General features: G+C 40.1%; 1 protein-coding gene across 3 annotated transcripts in view; it reads right to left on the bottom strand.

Annotated features, from left to right (window-relative positions):
• The window catches only part of Galphao (G protein alpha o subunit), a 105,878-nt gene that overhangs the window by 14,037 nt on the left and 78,459 nt on the right, over nucleotides 1-13,382 (bottom strand). For all 3 annotated transcript variants that reach the window (XM_022069326.2, XM_087343553.1, XM_022069327.2), the window contains 2 exons: nucleotides 10,832-10,960; nucleotides 9,259-9,388 (listed from right to left, as the gene is read on the bottom strand). In XM_022069326.2, coding sequence (XP_021925018.1) covers nucleotides 9,259-9,388; nucleotides 10,832-10,960 — 259 coding nt within the window. The remainder of the gene's footprint in view (nucleotides 1-9,258; nucleotides 9,389-10,831; nucleotides 10,961-13,382) is intronic.

Genomic DNA, 13,382 nt, shown 5'->3' with positions numbered 1-13,382 from the left:
TCGTCATAATGCACTGTGGACGATCGTTACCATCATCGTGACAACATAAATCGATTAATGGACATGCGAAACGAAAACAGGCACGCATTATGCAAGAAACGAAGATAGCGAGGAAAAGAAAAGAAGAAAAGGGCGGGAAGAAGGAAATAACACAGCGGTAGTCCATCTAAAATGCACTCCCCCTAAAAGTACGGAGATTGATGTATGATTTGAGATTTTCACGGCGGTGAGTATGAAGATTTCTGTCTTCTGGGTTGTTGCGCTGTGTAGTCTGGTCGATGTTTACCAACGTTTCAGAGGTCATACTGCCTCCGTCATCAGGGCGAATTCGTCCTGATGACGGAGACAGAAATCTACGGAGATTGAGTTTGACGGTAACAATACTTTCTGTAGATATACAATATCATGACAGCAGAAAGACACAAAAAGTCAATCAGACCAGGGCGAGACGTCTAGGTCTCTAAATTCACAGGCCTCGGCAAAGCACTTCAGCGCACGGACCTCACATTTCTCGGTAGAATAAAGCCAGCGGCGAGGAAAATGAGTGTAATTTCAACTGCTCGGTATTTTGTACGCCTATGACGCACTGATGATAGTAATGTAATGAGAGTAATGACGATAACAGATAAGGCAATTAATGTCTTTACCGTTGTCAAAATCCTTTTCCCAGAGTGTGTTTGGTTTCCTATTATCTTTCGGCATGTCGATCCTTTTTAAATCCATACGGCTTTTTCAGTGCCTCCTTGCAGTAATCTTTTCTGCTTTGTTATCGACCTTAAACTTCTCACGTTTTCCAGCAAGCCACATCTATTTTTGTATAATCGTGCAGGCTACGTAAGAATCTCTCGAAGGTCTGCTTTCGACCGCTTATATTATTTTGTGTCATCCTGTGCTTTTCTCAAAACAGCACTTTGTATTCACTGATTGTGGAATTTTCTACATGTATCGAAGTCAAAATTCAATTTCTTGCATCTCTTTGGCCCTCTATTTTACTCATAATTTAATGAGATCCTTAGCCAAGCGTATTCATTAGTTCTATCTAAACGGCGTTTCTATATTTTCCTATATCCAACGGGAGTCCGCAGTGGCCGCGCGGTCTGAGGCGTGGACCTTGTGCCGCTTGATCGCTGGGACCGTGGGTTCGAATACCACTCAAGTCATGGATGTTTGTCCGCGTTTTTCTGTGTTGTGCTGTCCTGTGTACAGGTAGAGGCCTTGCGACGGGCCGATCCCTCATCCAAGGAGTCCTACCGAATGTCAATAGATCAAGCCAACGAAAAGTTGGGACCCGCAGTACTCAGGCACTTGAAGAACGGGTCATCTCAGTATCCAGTATATCCAACGACATTATCATAATTTCTCAAAACTGGAGATGAGATCGCCCTGATGATGGAGGCAGCAACGAGCTCTTAACGCTGGTAAACCTCCACAACCCAGAAGACAGCCATCTTCGGACTCACCGCCGTAAAAACCTCAAATCCTTCTTAAACCTGTACCCTGAATCACGAGCTTCCCAGAATTAAGCAGCATTTGGGTTTCATAAGAGACTGCGTGATGCGAATTGTTCTTTTCCGTGAGATGACAGTCGTATTTCATGGAAGTGGTTTATGATTTTTATGAATTTCCTATAAAATTTGTGGTGCAAATAGCAGTGATACTGAACACTTCATGTCCCAAAGCTTTTACATCCGTGATCAGTGACAGTTTCTTCCGGCGACTTCCTTCGGCTTCTTTATCTTTTAACGTTGAATAACGTTTATAAAATCACGTACACTCGACGGAAACTGTAAGATGTAAGGTAACGCTGGTGTGTAACTTCTTCAAACGCCAATAACTCGAGACCTATGTAAAATAGAGAATATAAACCTATATGTAAATTAAAGAGTAAATAAAGAGCTTTTTCTACATGATTATTATATAATGCATATTTTACACATTGTTGAAATAATTACCCAAAACATTTAATAACTATACCCCCGTTCCTTAACTTCAACCGCTTGCCACATCTAAGGCGTAAGAGTTAGATCTGGACATATTGCGAGTGAAATACGTAAATAAACACGAGATTTTCAAATTTGCAAACAGATTTCAGCTAACTCTTACGGTTTAAGAGTTTTGGCCATTTATTTGGTAACAAAGAACGGTTCTAGAGTGTGTTGAGTACATGACGCAACACAGATAAGCTGTCGGCGGATGACGTCACGTATAGATAAGATGTAAAGGTATACATTAACGTGTAAATACAATTTTATTTCAGTACAAATATACTTCAACAGTTAAACGTTATTCAACGTTAACTAGGGAACCGTGGTTCCACTGTCAATTTTTTGTTTTAACTTTTCCATTTGCTTTGTCTTTTATTTTCCCTTTTATTCTTTCACTTCTCTTTATTTTTGTTCGTTTTACCTTCTCTTAATTTTGTCAGTATATTTTAATAAGAAACTGGCCTACTGTTTGTAGCTTCAGTCGCACACATAAAAAAGTAACTGCTAATTGGTTGAATAGGAATGGAACAACACAACACAGACGAACCTTGAATCCCTTCCTAATGGCTTTCGGAACCCAGAAAGGTCGTCTCAGCCTTCAACTAGATCCATTAATTCACAGTTCACGGTTGGCCTATCACCACTACACAGTAGTGACGATGTTATGAATGTTTATTGCTGCTAAATGAGCTTCAGAGGGGCACTTTCTGTATTTGTCGGGGACCTATGATATACAGCTACACAGGATTGAGTAAAACTGAGAAAATTCAAAACCCAACTCATGTATTATCCAAACAAAACCTTTTATTAATTTTTATTGTTACGTCGCACCAAGTTCACAACACTAACAAATTACAGGAAGGGCATGTTCGTCCGCCCGCATGTTTCAACTCCGAAATTGCTGAATTTTATTTTGATTAGATTTTTTTAAACTTCTATTTTAAGGTAGGTCAGTGCAAATCGGAACACAAAAAGAAGAGTCAGTGAGTATGCCGAACTCAGTGGTTGAAAAGTGTTCCCCTTGCCATTCTTGGTAAGTTTGGCCTCTCCCCAGTAACAGATTTTGCTCTGTTGTGATTGCATTTCAACCTAAAATGCTACATCAAATTATATAAAGACTCTGTACTGTCCTATTCACCCGAAAGCCAGCGAGTGAAAAGGTCCGCCAGTTTGGTTGAATGGATCCACCAGAAATGTAAGTTATTACTGAAAAATTCTGTTTTCGTTGCATATGTATAATCTTGTAATAGTTACATACAGGCTCCACATTCAAAATTTTAACTGTTCCCTACACGCACTTTCCACAAATTCATCTTTCACAGCCTTCTACACCGAACTGTGACGAATTCCGTCAGCTGTACTGTTTACAATAGAATCCACAAGCTGTGTCTTTAGACCTAATCTCCTCAACACTATCATCCAACGAAGACTCGAAAGCCCAAACTTCTGCTGGTCCAAAGAATTTAAAAAATGTGGTTTACAAAATTAAACTTTTCAAACTGTCTCGACTTCGTTCACGTAGTCTGCTAGTAATGAATTTAGTGTTCAGAATAGCTGAGTACTGTTTAACCTCACTGACAATAGCAACAAACTGCAATTCAGTACAGCATGTCTGCCTAAACTCTAACGTTAACATTTGTGAATGTTTAAAACTTGCTGTTTTAGCTTACCTTAAAACACCAGCTTCAAAACAAAAATTTATCACAAAAGCACTCTCTCCTGCACTATTTTTCCGTAAAGAAGCTCACTAAGCTCCGGAGAAGAACTGTGTATAGCTGGCAGCACCGATCACAGTATAAGTAGTACCGCTGACAGGTTAGGTTCAACTTTACCAACCTCATATCGAACTTAATAGATGTTCTCAAAAACTGCTCATCGTGGGCTATTAAAATACGATGCAATCTACATTACACATACGTTAGGTCGCAGTATGAACTACGGATTCTGATTTGCCAGCAGTTTTCCCCATTTGCACTGACAAAGCTTTTTATTAAATGCATACGCGTCTCGGCCTTCCATCAGCTCATTCGCAGACTACTGTCATACCAGTTTATGTTTACAATTAAACTCTTATAATTGGATTAAAACACTTTTCAACTACTGAGAAGCAGCATACAGTACACCGTTATAAGAATTAGTGTAGCACTTCTATAGAGTTGTTGAAGTAAAGTGATGCAAATAATACAGAATTGCAATCAATCGACAAGGCCACGTGCCACTGTTTCACATTACTAGAAAGTATCTGTGTCATCCATCTTTGGCTGCCTTCCAAGCATTGTCTTCACAGACTTGGCGTACTGGTACATAATAAACCTCATTACATTGGACACAGTACACCATTTAAGTACATTACACTGTGAAAATGCGAGGGATGTCCTAATTCCTAGTTTCGTCCACAACTTACGGTCGAAATTCTTTTGGATATTGTGACTACTGAATGAAACACAAGGCAAAATAATTTTTGATTCTGTGTACTGTGATCACCTTTACAACTATAGATTCGAGTCTACAATACATGGACATCAGGGTCATTTGGGTACGCAAAATATAAAAAAAAAGATATTTTGAAAAACAGGTGTACTGAATCAGAGTAAACTTCTCCATTCGTTCATTTTTCGTAAGTAAAAGTGCCGTTTTCCCTATGTCATACGGCGTATTGGAAGAGCGATGGTAAGGCTTAACATGGAGCTAGAGATCAGTTTACGCTCCGTCCGCCTTACACCCGCCGAAAAAGACCCCGGAATCATATTAACAGGAGACTGAAGGGCCTCAGAGCCTGTCTGCGCGCTATGATAAAGAGAAAAATCCCTTCCGGGAATCACCACACAGACTGCGCTTATCCCGAAATAAAAGGGATCACTCGGCACAAGCCTGCAGTTACGCCACTGTTGCTGTCATATAATATTATTAGGACCCCCACGGGACGCTTTGCTCTGGCAGTGGTCAGCAGAAAGAAATTACTAGGGTCGCCGCCTGGGGTCATGAATGCTGTGTTTCTTAATTAGGGTCACGGACTTCATTGACTCTGGGGCACTGACGTCATACGACGTAAACATATCATGCAATGATTCACTAAGCCGATCTATAGGAAGATTCTTAGCTAGTCTGGGTAATATGACCGAATTATGGGATGCACTATAACCACTTTCACAAGTAATAACTTCAATTTACGCGTTGGGTCAGGAGATGAACACTGTCTTCAATATCTTCTGCTTTCACACATAAGATCCTCTGGTGTGTTCCGGTATGGGATTAATTCTGAAGCAATATGGTACGACTCCTTAGACGGAGGATCCGCCCATCGCAAGGCAACTCTCCTGAACACAACACACAAAGCCACGGCCATACAATGCCTCGAGCAGAATTAGAATCCGACTTCTGAACAGTCATTTCTCCATATACACGTTTTCTGTTTGTGTTTTCGGTTTAAAGAGGTCGAAGACTGTGAACTACATCTTAAGTTACGTGGTTTTAGGGTTCAGATAATCGACGACCGTGTGTCTGAAGAAGACTGTAGCCACTGGGGTCATTTACCAATAGAGATTTGATCTCCATTTCTTTCCCGCGAGGCTCTGCGGGTGTTTTCACTGTTTTCTGTTCACCTCTGGCTCACGGCGGTGACGCCGTGTTTTAATTCTTTTTCAACCCTGATTCTCCGTAATCGCCCTCTGACGGTTTTTACTGAACCTCCAACTGTTTATTTGTATTACTGATGGCGGGCCAATTAATGTATTTTCGTGTGATTTACCCCACTTTTCGAGTTAGAGAAAATCTCCGAGGTTCGTTTACCATTACGAACAGACATTGGCGGGAGGTCAGCCAGGTTAAAGGGGAGGGAGGGGAAACGATAGCGCATAAGGAGTCCTGCTCCCCCCTGCCCATTTCATTTTCCTATCACCTCTTACTGTGACTTAGCTTGCGCTCGAAGATATTTTTGCGCCCAGAATAACTGCGACGTTGAGCCTTTCCGGAGATGTGAAAAGCCAATAAAGAAAATACTACTTTTCCAGAAAATGCCGTCGTATATCCACTTATAGTGAACAGCTGGTGCATGAATATAACATTTGTTTCAGAAAAAGCAAACAGAGTAACGGAATTGGCATAAATCTCACCTCATCCTGTTTGCCTCTTTATTTTAACAATGGATTCAAATCCTGAGAAATGCACCCAACCAGTTGAATGGAAAAAGTTATTTACTGATTGTCCGCAAAAATTAGGTGTAAATCGAAGTTCACAATTTGAAACGTATGATCTCAACTGATTCGTTGACCAATGTCAAAAGAAAATGCTTCCATTGCATTAATCACTGTCAGGAAACTTCAGAAACGTAATACAAGGCATAGCTTTATCCGACGTTCTGTGTACAATACGCAACATTTCCATGTACGTAAAAATACACTGACACGGTCAGCATAAAAACGTATATCGGTTTTATTTAGAAAATGGACAATACCGAAATACATCCATGGCATTAATAAACTATTGAAACAAAACTTCAAAAAACACGAACAATGAATGTGGTCTATTAATAAAAGGCTAAATTAAAACTTCAATTTCAACGTATTTGTGTCGCAGAACTATTCCGTCTTCCTCTGACCAATTAGCGTCTATCTTTAGCTACTGCTACTGAAAATTTACCTTGCGACACTGAATATTATTAGTGAAATAACAAAGTTCCTTTGCAGTAATTTGTGGAGTAGTGGCTTTATTTACCTTTCATTGTAATTAAAAAAAAACAAGGTCGGCACAAACATGCCAAAGATTTAGTTAAGAGGGGTTTGGATATATCAAGCAGGAAGACAGTGATGGCCAAACAGAGGTTCACAATGTCAAGGGATGAAAAAAACTGGCCCAAAAGGTGCTTCAGGATAGATTTGGAAGGAGACAGTAATGGCCTAGAAAATTTCTGTCTTCTGGGTTGTTGCGCTGTGTAATCCGGTAGATGTTTACCAACGTTTCAGAGGTCATACTGCCAGATGACGGAGGCAGTATGACCTCTGAAACGTTGGTTAATATCGACCATACTACACAGCGCAACAACCCAGAAGACAGAAATCTTCATACTCACCGCTGTGAAAACCTAAAATCATACATACTAATGGCCTACTTCACAGTTTTATTCTGGCACTGGCCTAGAAAGAATATGGAAACCTGAGAGACAATCTCAGTCAGAACAGTCTGTAAACCATCCGAGAGATTATAACCGAGTACATTCAAAATTAAAGCCTACAACCTTATCAGCATATCAGCCTCCCCGGTATTAATTACGAGTACCGGACTGCAATCTCAACAGATGACAAACTCTGAACATGCCACATCGTTAATAATAAAAAAAAACAATCAACTTTGTACTCTGATGACTGTGTTCTTTCCCATATTCGTCCAGTTGAAAAAAAAAACCATCAGAAGTTACCTAATTCACGTGCACCAAAGCGTTCATGAACGAAACAGCGAAGTTACGACTATGTCAAGTTCTCTAGGACCTGTTCCACTGCAGTGTATATAATGCACTTTGATTTCTCCGAGTCACGTTTAGCAGACGGAAGCACTTACTGCCAGTCAGTCACAGCTCGGATTCCATCACGCAGCATCATTAAGCCTATAAAAGGAGCATCCTACACTTTGCAGTAGTAAGCCACAGCCCGTCCATTCAATGGCGCATACATAGTGAGGATACGATGGCAGAAACATATGGGCCGAACGTTTCCTATTTCACGTAAAAATAGACCATTTTTGGGCTCCTTCTTGCAAAGGGACGCAGACAGCAAAACGGAACTGTTACAAGCACTGAGAACACGATTGTTAAAGGTAGTTAGCTAACTTCTACTATTATTAAATGCATAAAGCGAATGAAGGTGATAAAATAAACGGATAGGTCTACAGCGGAGTACAGTTAGTCAGTCCGCCAGATTCATTCCCGAAATTACAGAACGAAATACGATTACAATTGGTGTTAGAGGCCTGCAATGATGGTTATTAAGCGAATTTAATTTGGGTCCGTATAGCACCAATATAACTCCTACTACAAAGAAGCTCGTATGGAAATATTCTAATGTAAAATCAGACACTTTTATTAAAAACATCTTTCGACACATGTACTTTTATCGAACTGCAAGACACAATTATTTATGAAATCCTTGTATTCCTGTGTACCATGGTTTACAAAAAATGGAACGAAACACATATAATAAACAACTGTGAACAACAGAACGTCACACACATTTGTTGATACTCAAATCCGCACACACCGTAATTCAATACTTCAAAAGTTTATTGGGAAGATAATTTGGGGAAGAAAATGCTCGACTGAATATTTTTTTTAGGATTCGCCATCGTTTACAAGTTACGACGTTTTTGTGTTGATATAAATTTCGTGACTGCAATTGTCAATTTTTTTTTTAAAAAAAAAAACTAAAAGAAAATTCTTTTGAACACATCTATTTCCTTGGTTGCAATTAAAGTATTTTTAAATTATAATTTCAGAGTACATTTTAGTGCTTGTATGGTATGGACTAGTCAAATCTTGTAACCAGTATTACTGCCCGAGTCTTATAACTGTCCGTCGAAGCGGAGAACTGACTCCACCTTCAAACAGATGTACACATCTGCGCAGGTCACAGCGGTTTTAATACACGGTATAGGAACGCCAATTGACTGAGTTCTCCATTAATTTTCTAGCTTCCTATTATTTCGTATCATTCTCGTAATTTTTGTATTTCATAGTTTGTATAGAATTCTCTATATTGGCCGGGGTCACTGGTAATACATCCATAGTATCAAATATGCTGACTGCTCCATCAGTGAGAATAAGGGGAAATATATTTTGGGTAGCATTCAGTATGACGTCAAGGCTTCAACGTCCAGTAAATTATCGGCTCAGACAGTACCTACACAAAGTGTTTGTGCGGAGCCCACATAAAAACGATCACAATACAAAGCGACATTCACGTAAAAACGTCGTCACTCGGAAACGAATCTGGAAAAACGTCATATACATTTTCTGCTCCAAATGCTGTCCTAAAAAAAAACACTTTAGGTACCGTAACAGAGCTTTTGAATCGCGTTGAAATGTAGTGGCAGTTTACCACAAAAACCAGCGGCGTACACTGACGAATTGGCAAAGACGGAAAACAAAACCACTACTATTACATCACTTTCTGAACTATTGTTAAATGTGAACAAAATAATTTCGGAAAAAAGGTCCTGACACAAAGTTTGACAATCGCTGAAGCGAGGTGGAAAGGAAGACGATACCGGCAACAGGCTTACTTACCGTGGTTTCGTCTTCGTGCAAGACCTGGTCATATTCGGACATGGCGACACAGAAAATAATCGCCGTTACATCTTCGAAGCAGTGGATCCATTTCTTTCGTTCCGATCTCTGACCGCCCACATCAAACAATCTGTAAAACAATTAAGTTAGGATAACACAAGACGGCAGGCGGTTTGTAGCGCGTAGATCATAGCTGTTATGCAGGACTGGAACTTAGCAGGACACACTTTTAATTGCTATCACACTGTTTATGAACTTACTGTGTATTTATTCTAGTTATATTTCTTTCCGCAAACAATACATCTGAAAGACAAATACCACCAACTTGGTATACTCACTAGAAGAAACGAACAGTACAAGTTGTCTTAACCTTGGCATGAGATGGAAATAAGAGGAAGATTTCTGTCTTCTGGGTTACCGCGCAACAACCCAGAAGACAGCAATCTTCTGACTCACCGCTGTGAAAACCTCAAATCCTATATGGAAATAAGTGGTTAGCTTCTTGTCCCGGGAGCTTTTCCCAGAGAAAATAACCCCGGTACCCACTGCACAGGAGGCTGGAGGGCATCAGCGCCGGTGTGGACTTTGTGGCTAAAGGAAAAATCCTGTCCAGCCGGATATCGACCCCCCCCCCCCCCCCAGCCCACATATCTGAAGAGTGATGAATGGTCGTTACTGCTTTAGCCATCACCACGTGACAATAAGCACTACGGCGCTACGGTCACTCCCTCGCCAACTCGTCCCATTGTTAGGTTAGGTACGTGCATGTATCGATATTTCCCCACAGCCAGATCACAATCTCTGATACCAGACAATTTCCGTCAACACAACTGACAAACATTCTTATTTCAATTGCAGTAATAAAATGTTTACACTACGTTTCGGCAAAGTTGCCGTCATAATGTAAATATGTTCAACATCATAAACATGCAATGAATGGGCAGTTCAATTTAGGATATGTTCATGACGGTCAACATATTTACACACCGCATGATGGCAACTTTGCCGAAACACATAGTATAAAAATTTTATTACTGCAATTTAAAAAAATTCACTTGTGTTGACTATGTTAAAAACCCTTTTACTTAATAAACACAAAAGGACGCTGTCATTTAAGATTAATAATGCAAGTCCCTAGGAAGATTACATATTTGATTTCTTCTCATCTGCAATGGTGTACAAAACAAAATGGCGAATACGTCACACTAACATTAAAAAATCACCCCCAAATCTCATTAATTTATGTGCAGATGTATAATTACAATACCACATAACGAAAGCAATTCTAAATTTTCCTCGAAGAACGGAAAGTGAAGATCAGCGTTCCCTCCCTTCAACGGTAGGCCCACTTCGCGGTGTTCACTGTTACGTAATAGAAAACTAACATTAATGCTTCCATTATAATTGGTCCGAAAAGTTGGATAAATTTTGCTTAGTTCGTAAGAGAAATTGCACGGTGCAGAATTGTTCCGTATTCCTCTTAAATGTCGCCTAAAGTAATCGAGTTTGGATATCCCTGCATTACCGCGATTTTGGAGTGGCCAAGGTTACAACGAAATTCTACAATACTTACTTGAAATTTAGGTTTTTGAATGAAAAATGAACTTCGACAATTCCTGTTGTCTTGACTCTTGTCCGCAAGATGTCTTGCTCTGTTGGCTGGTAGTCCTTGGCTCCTAGACGGTCCAGATCATCCAAGAAACTGTGAAGAGAAATCATTTTCATGAAATATATACTTAGATATGATTGAAGCCCATGATATTTATCACAAATATTTTCCTTTATACTGAATATTAACGAAATAGAAGTAAAATACTTCCCGACTTCAGACACTGTAAACATCTTTCTAACAACACGTTACCCCTGGAGTCAACTTGTCTTTATTGTGTTGAAGACAGCACAGTTACGAATTTCAATAATAATGATTCTGGTAATGTATTTTATTGTATCTGACATTTACCAAAGGCTTAAATATAATACAAAGTCATGGTGAATGGCGTGAAGTTGTAGCAACCGAAGAGTAGGCCTACAGGCAGAGGCAGCTCCTCAATTAGGCCCCCGGAGCAATACAACACTTGCATATTAATTCAAATATTTGACAATTTTATTTTGCACTTCGCTGTAGCGGTGACCCACCAAAACTACAAGGCGCGAGCCGCCACTGAGTACATGCTACCTATAAAGAACATTTTTCAAGCCGACAGACTAAGCGACAGACCTAACAGTACGGTCTGGTAACATCAAAAATAGTCCTAAATACATTTTAATTGTTCTGTTTTACGATGCACGCCAGAATAAATTAATAATGAATGCAACGATATATGTAAAATCTCAACATCACATTTCGAGAACAAGCTGCTCATCCAGCCTGGAGTACACCTTTCCATTGTTGACGATACTGTTCCTCCGGGGTTCGGTGCCGTCGGTAAATTCGAACGTTTCGGAACTTCAACCTTGAAGATGGAGATAGTATGGGTCTCCGAAACGTTCTCAGCTACCGACAAGTCTAACCAGAAGAATGGCATCATCGTCTTCTAGGACATTACCATTTTTAATCTCACTTTATAATGTTGTATTTTAAAGAAACATACTTTTGTTGGGATTCAGTTTCCATGGAATCGTATATTTCCATTTTATTGGTAAACTTTACCTGCTTATAGATTCGGGGGAAAGTCTCCAAACAACAAATAAATCCAGACCAGAGGAGTTTATCTGGTATCTCGAGCGAAGTATGGATATGGTTAAATCACAAAACAATTCCAATTTTTATAAACAGATATAGAAGAGCGAATAGTTCAGTTTCTCATTTGAATTTAACTTTTCTGGGAAGTTGTGCCGTGTAGTATGGCAGAAGCTTGCCGACGTTTCACAGGTGCTTACTGCCTCCGTCATCAGAATGGTGAGTCACTGCAACATCCCAGAAGACAATCATCTGTATACTCGCTGCCGTAAGAAGCTGAGATCTCACCCACTTTTTACTTATTTTCGTACATAACTATACTTCGGAAACATCTTGACGTAATAAATCTATAAACAATTGATTTAATTTTTGCTCCATTTCACGAACAGAGCACCCAGAATTTTCAATTCATGGAACTACAGTACGGACCAGATTACTTGCTGAGCTCCCTATTGCTGTGGATAGTTGCATTCGGCACGGCCTGGTCGGTGCACGGAACGGCCGGGTAGAACGAGTAGAAAAAGCGTGGAGTGCGCGCGCAGTGCTTATCACCTTGCTCTTCACCCCCGCGCCAAGAACACGCAAGTAATCTGGTCCTTACTATACACTCATTGTCCCAGGACCCACACACACGACTTTACAACAAAAGCCTGCATAACTCGGACCTGCGCGATGTGAAAGAATAAACCCCAAAAGTGGAAGGAATTTTTAGGCGAATGTGGAACGGCACATTATGTAGCGCACTACAAGGATCGCAAAACATCCATAAATAAATGTATAGTAATGACTCTAAAACCCTTAATCTGTAGGCTATCTATGTACGCGTACTCTGTTACTTCATTTGATTACTTGACTGCCTGTTGTTCTGCTACAGGAAATGCACCGTACGAAACGCTTACTGGGACTTCGTGATTGCCGGCCAAGAGGAAGGGAGTTTGTGTTTTATCGACGTCACTTACACCCCATTGCCCAACCAGACACCATCAATAATGAATGATCAGTGACAGAGGGTTTCCTTACCAGCGGAAATGCCATGACGAAACTTAAAACCTCGAAGAGACCAGGTCGGATATTTAGCTTAGGTTGGTAGACAATATCAAAATCAATCGCACAAAAATAAGGTAAGACGGCGCGGAGTGGATTAAACCGGCTAGGAACGGACTTGTAAGGAAGGTTTTTGTTGACACGGTAATGAATCTTCGCGTGAATTCTTTATCGGCTTTTAAAGGAAGACGTCGCACTTAGAAGTCTGTGGAATCAAAGTTTCGGAGTCACTGCCGAAATTATAATTTCAACTGAAAAAAAATTCCCGCCAAAATTATTGCCCACACTACATTTCGAAAGTAAATGCCATCCTTAATACACAGCACAACAGTGATTTTTCGAATATTAATTTTTACTGCTCATTTTACATTAATGAATTTACTTCGATGCTTTTACAGCT

This window comes from Zootermopsis nevadensis, unplaced genomic scaffold (assembly GCF_977971745.1).
Source record: "Zootermopsis nevadensis isolate Lab colony 2312 unplaced genomic scaffold, Znev_1.0 Znev_ptg000006l, whole genome shotgun sequence".
NCBI classification, from domain to species: domain Eukaryota; kingdom Metazoa; phylum Arthropoda; class Insecta; order Blattodea; family Termopsidae; genus Zootermopsis; species Zootermopsis nevadensis.
This window is presented reverse-complemented; position numbering and strand designations above follow the sequence as displayed.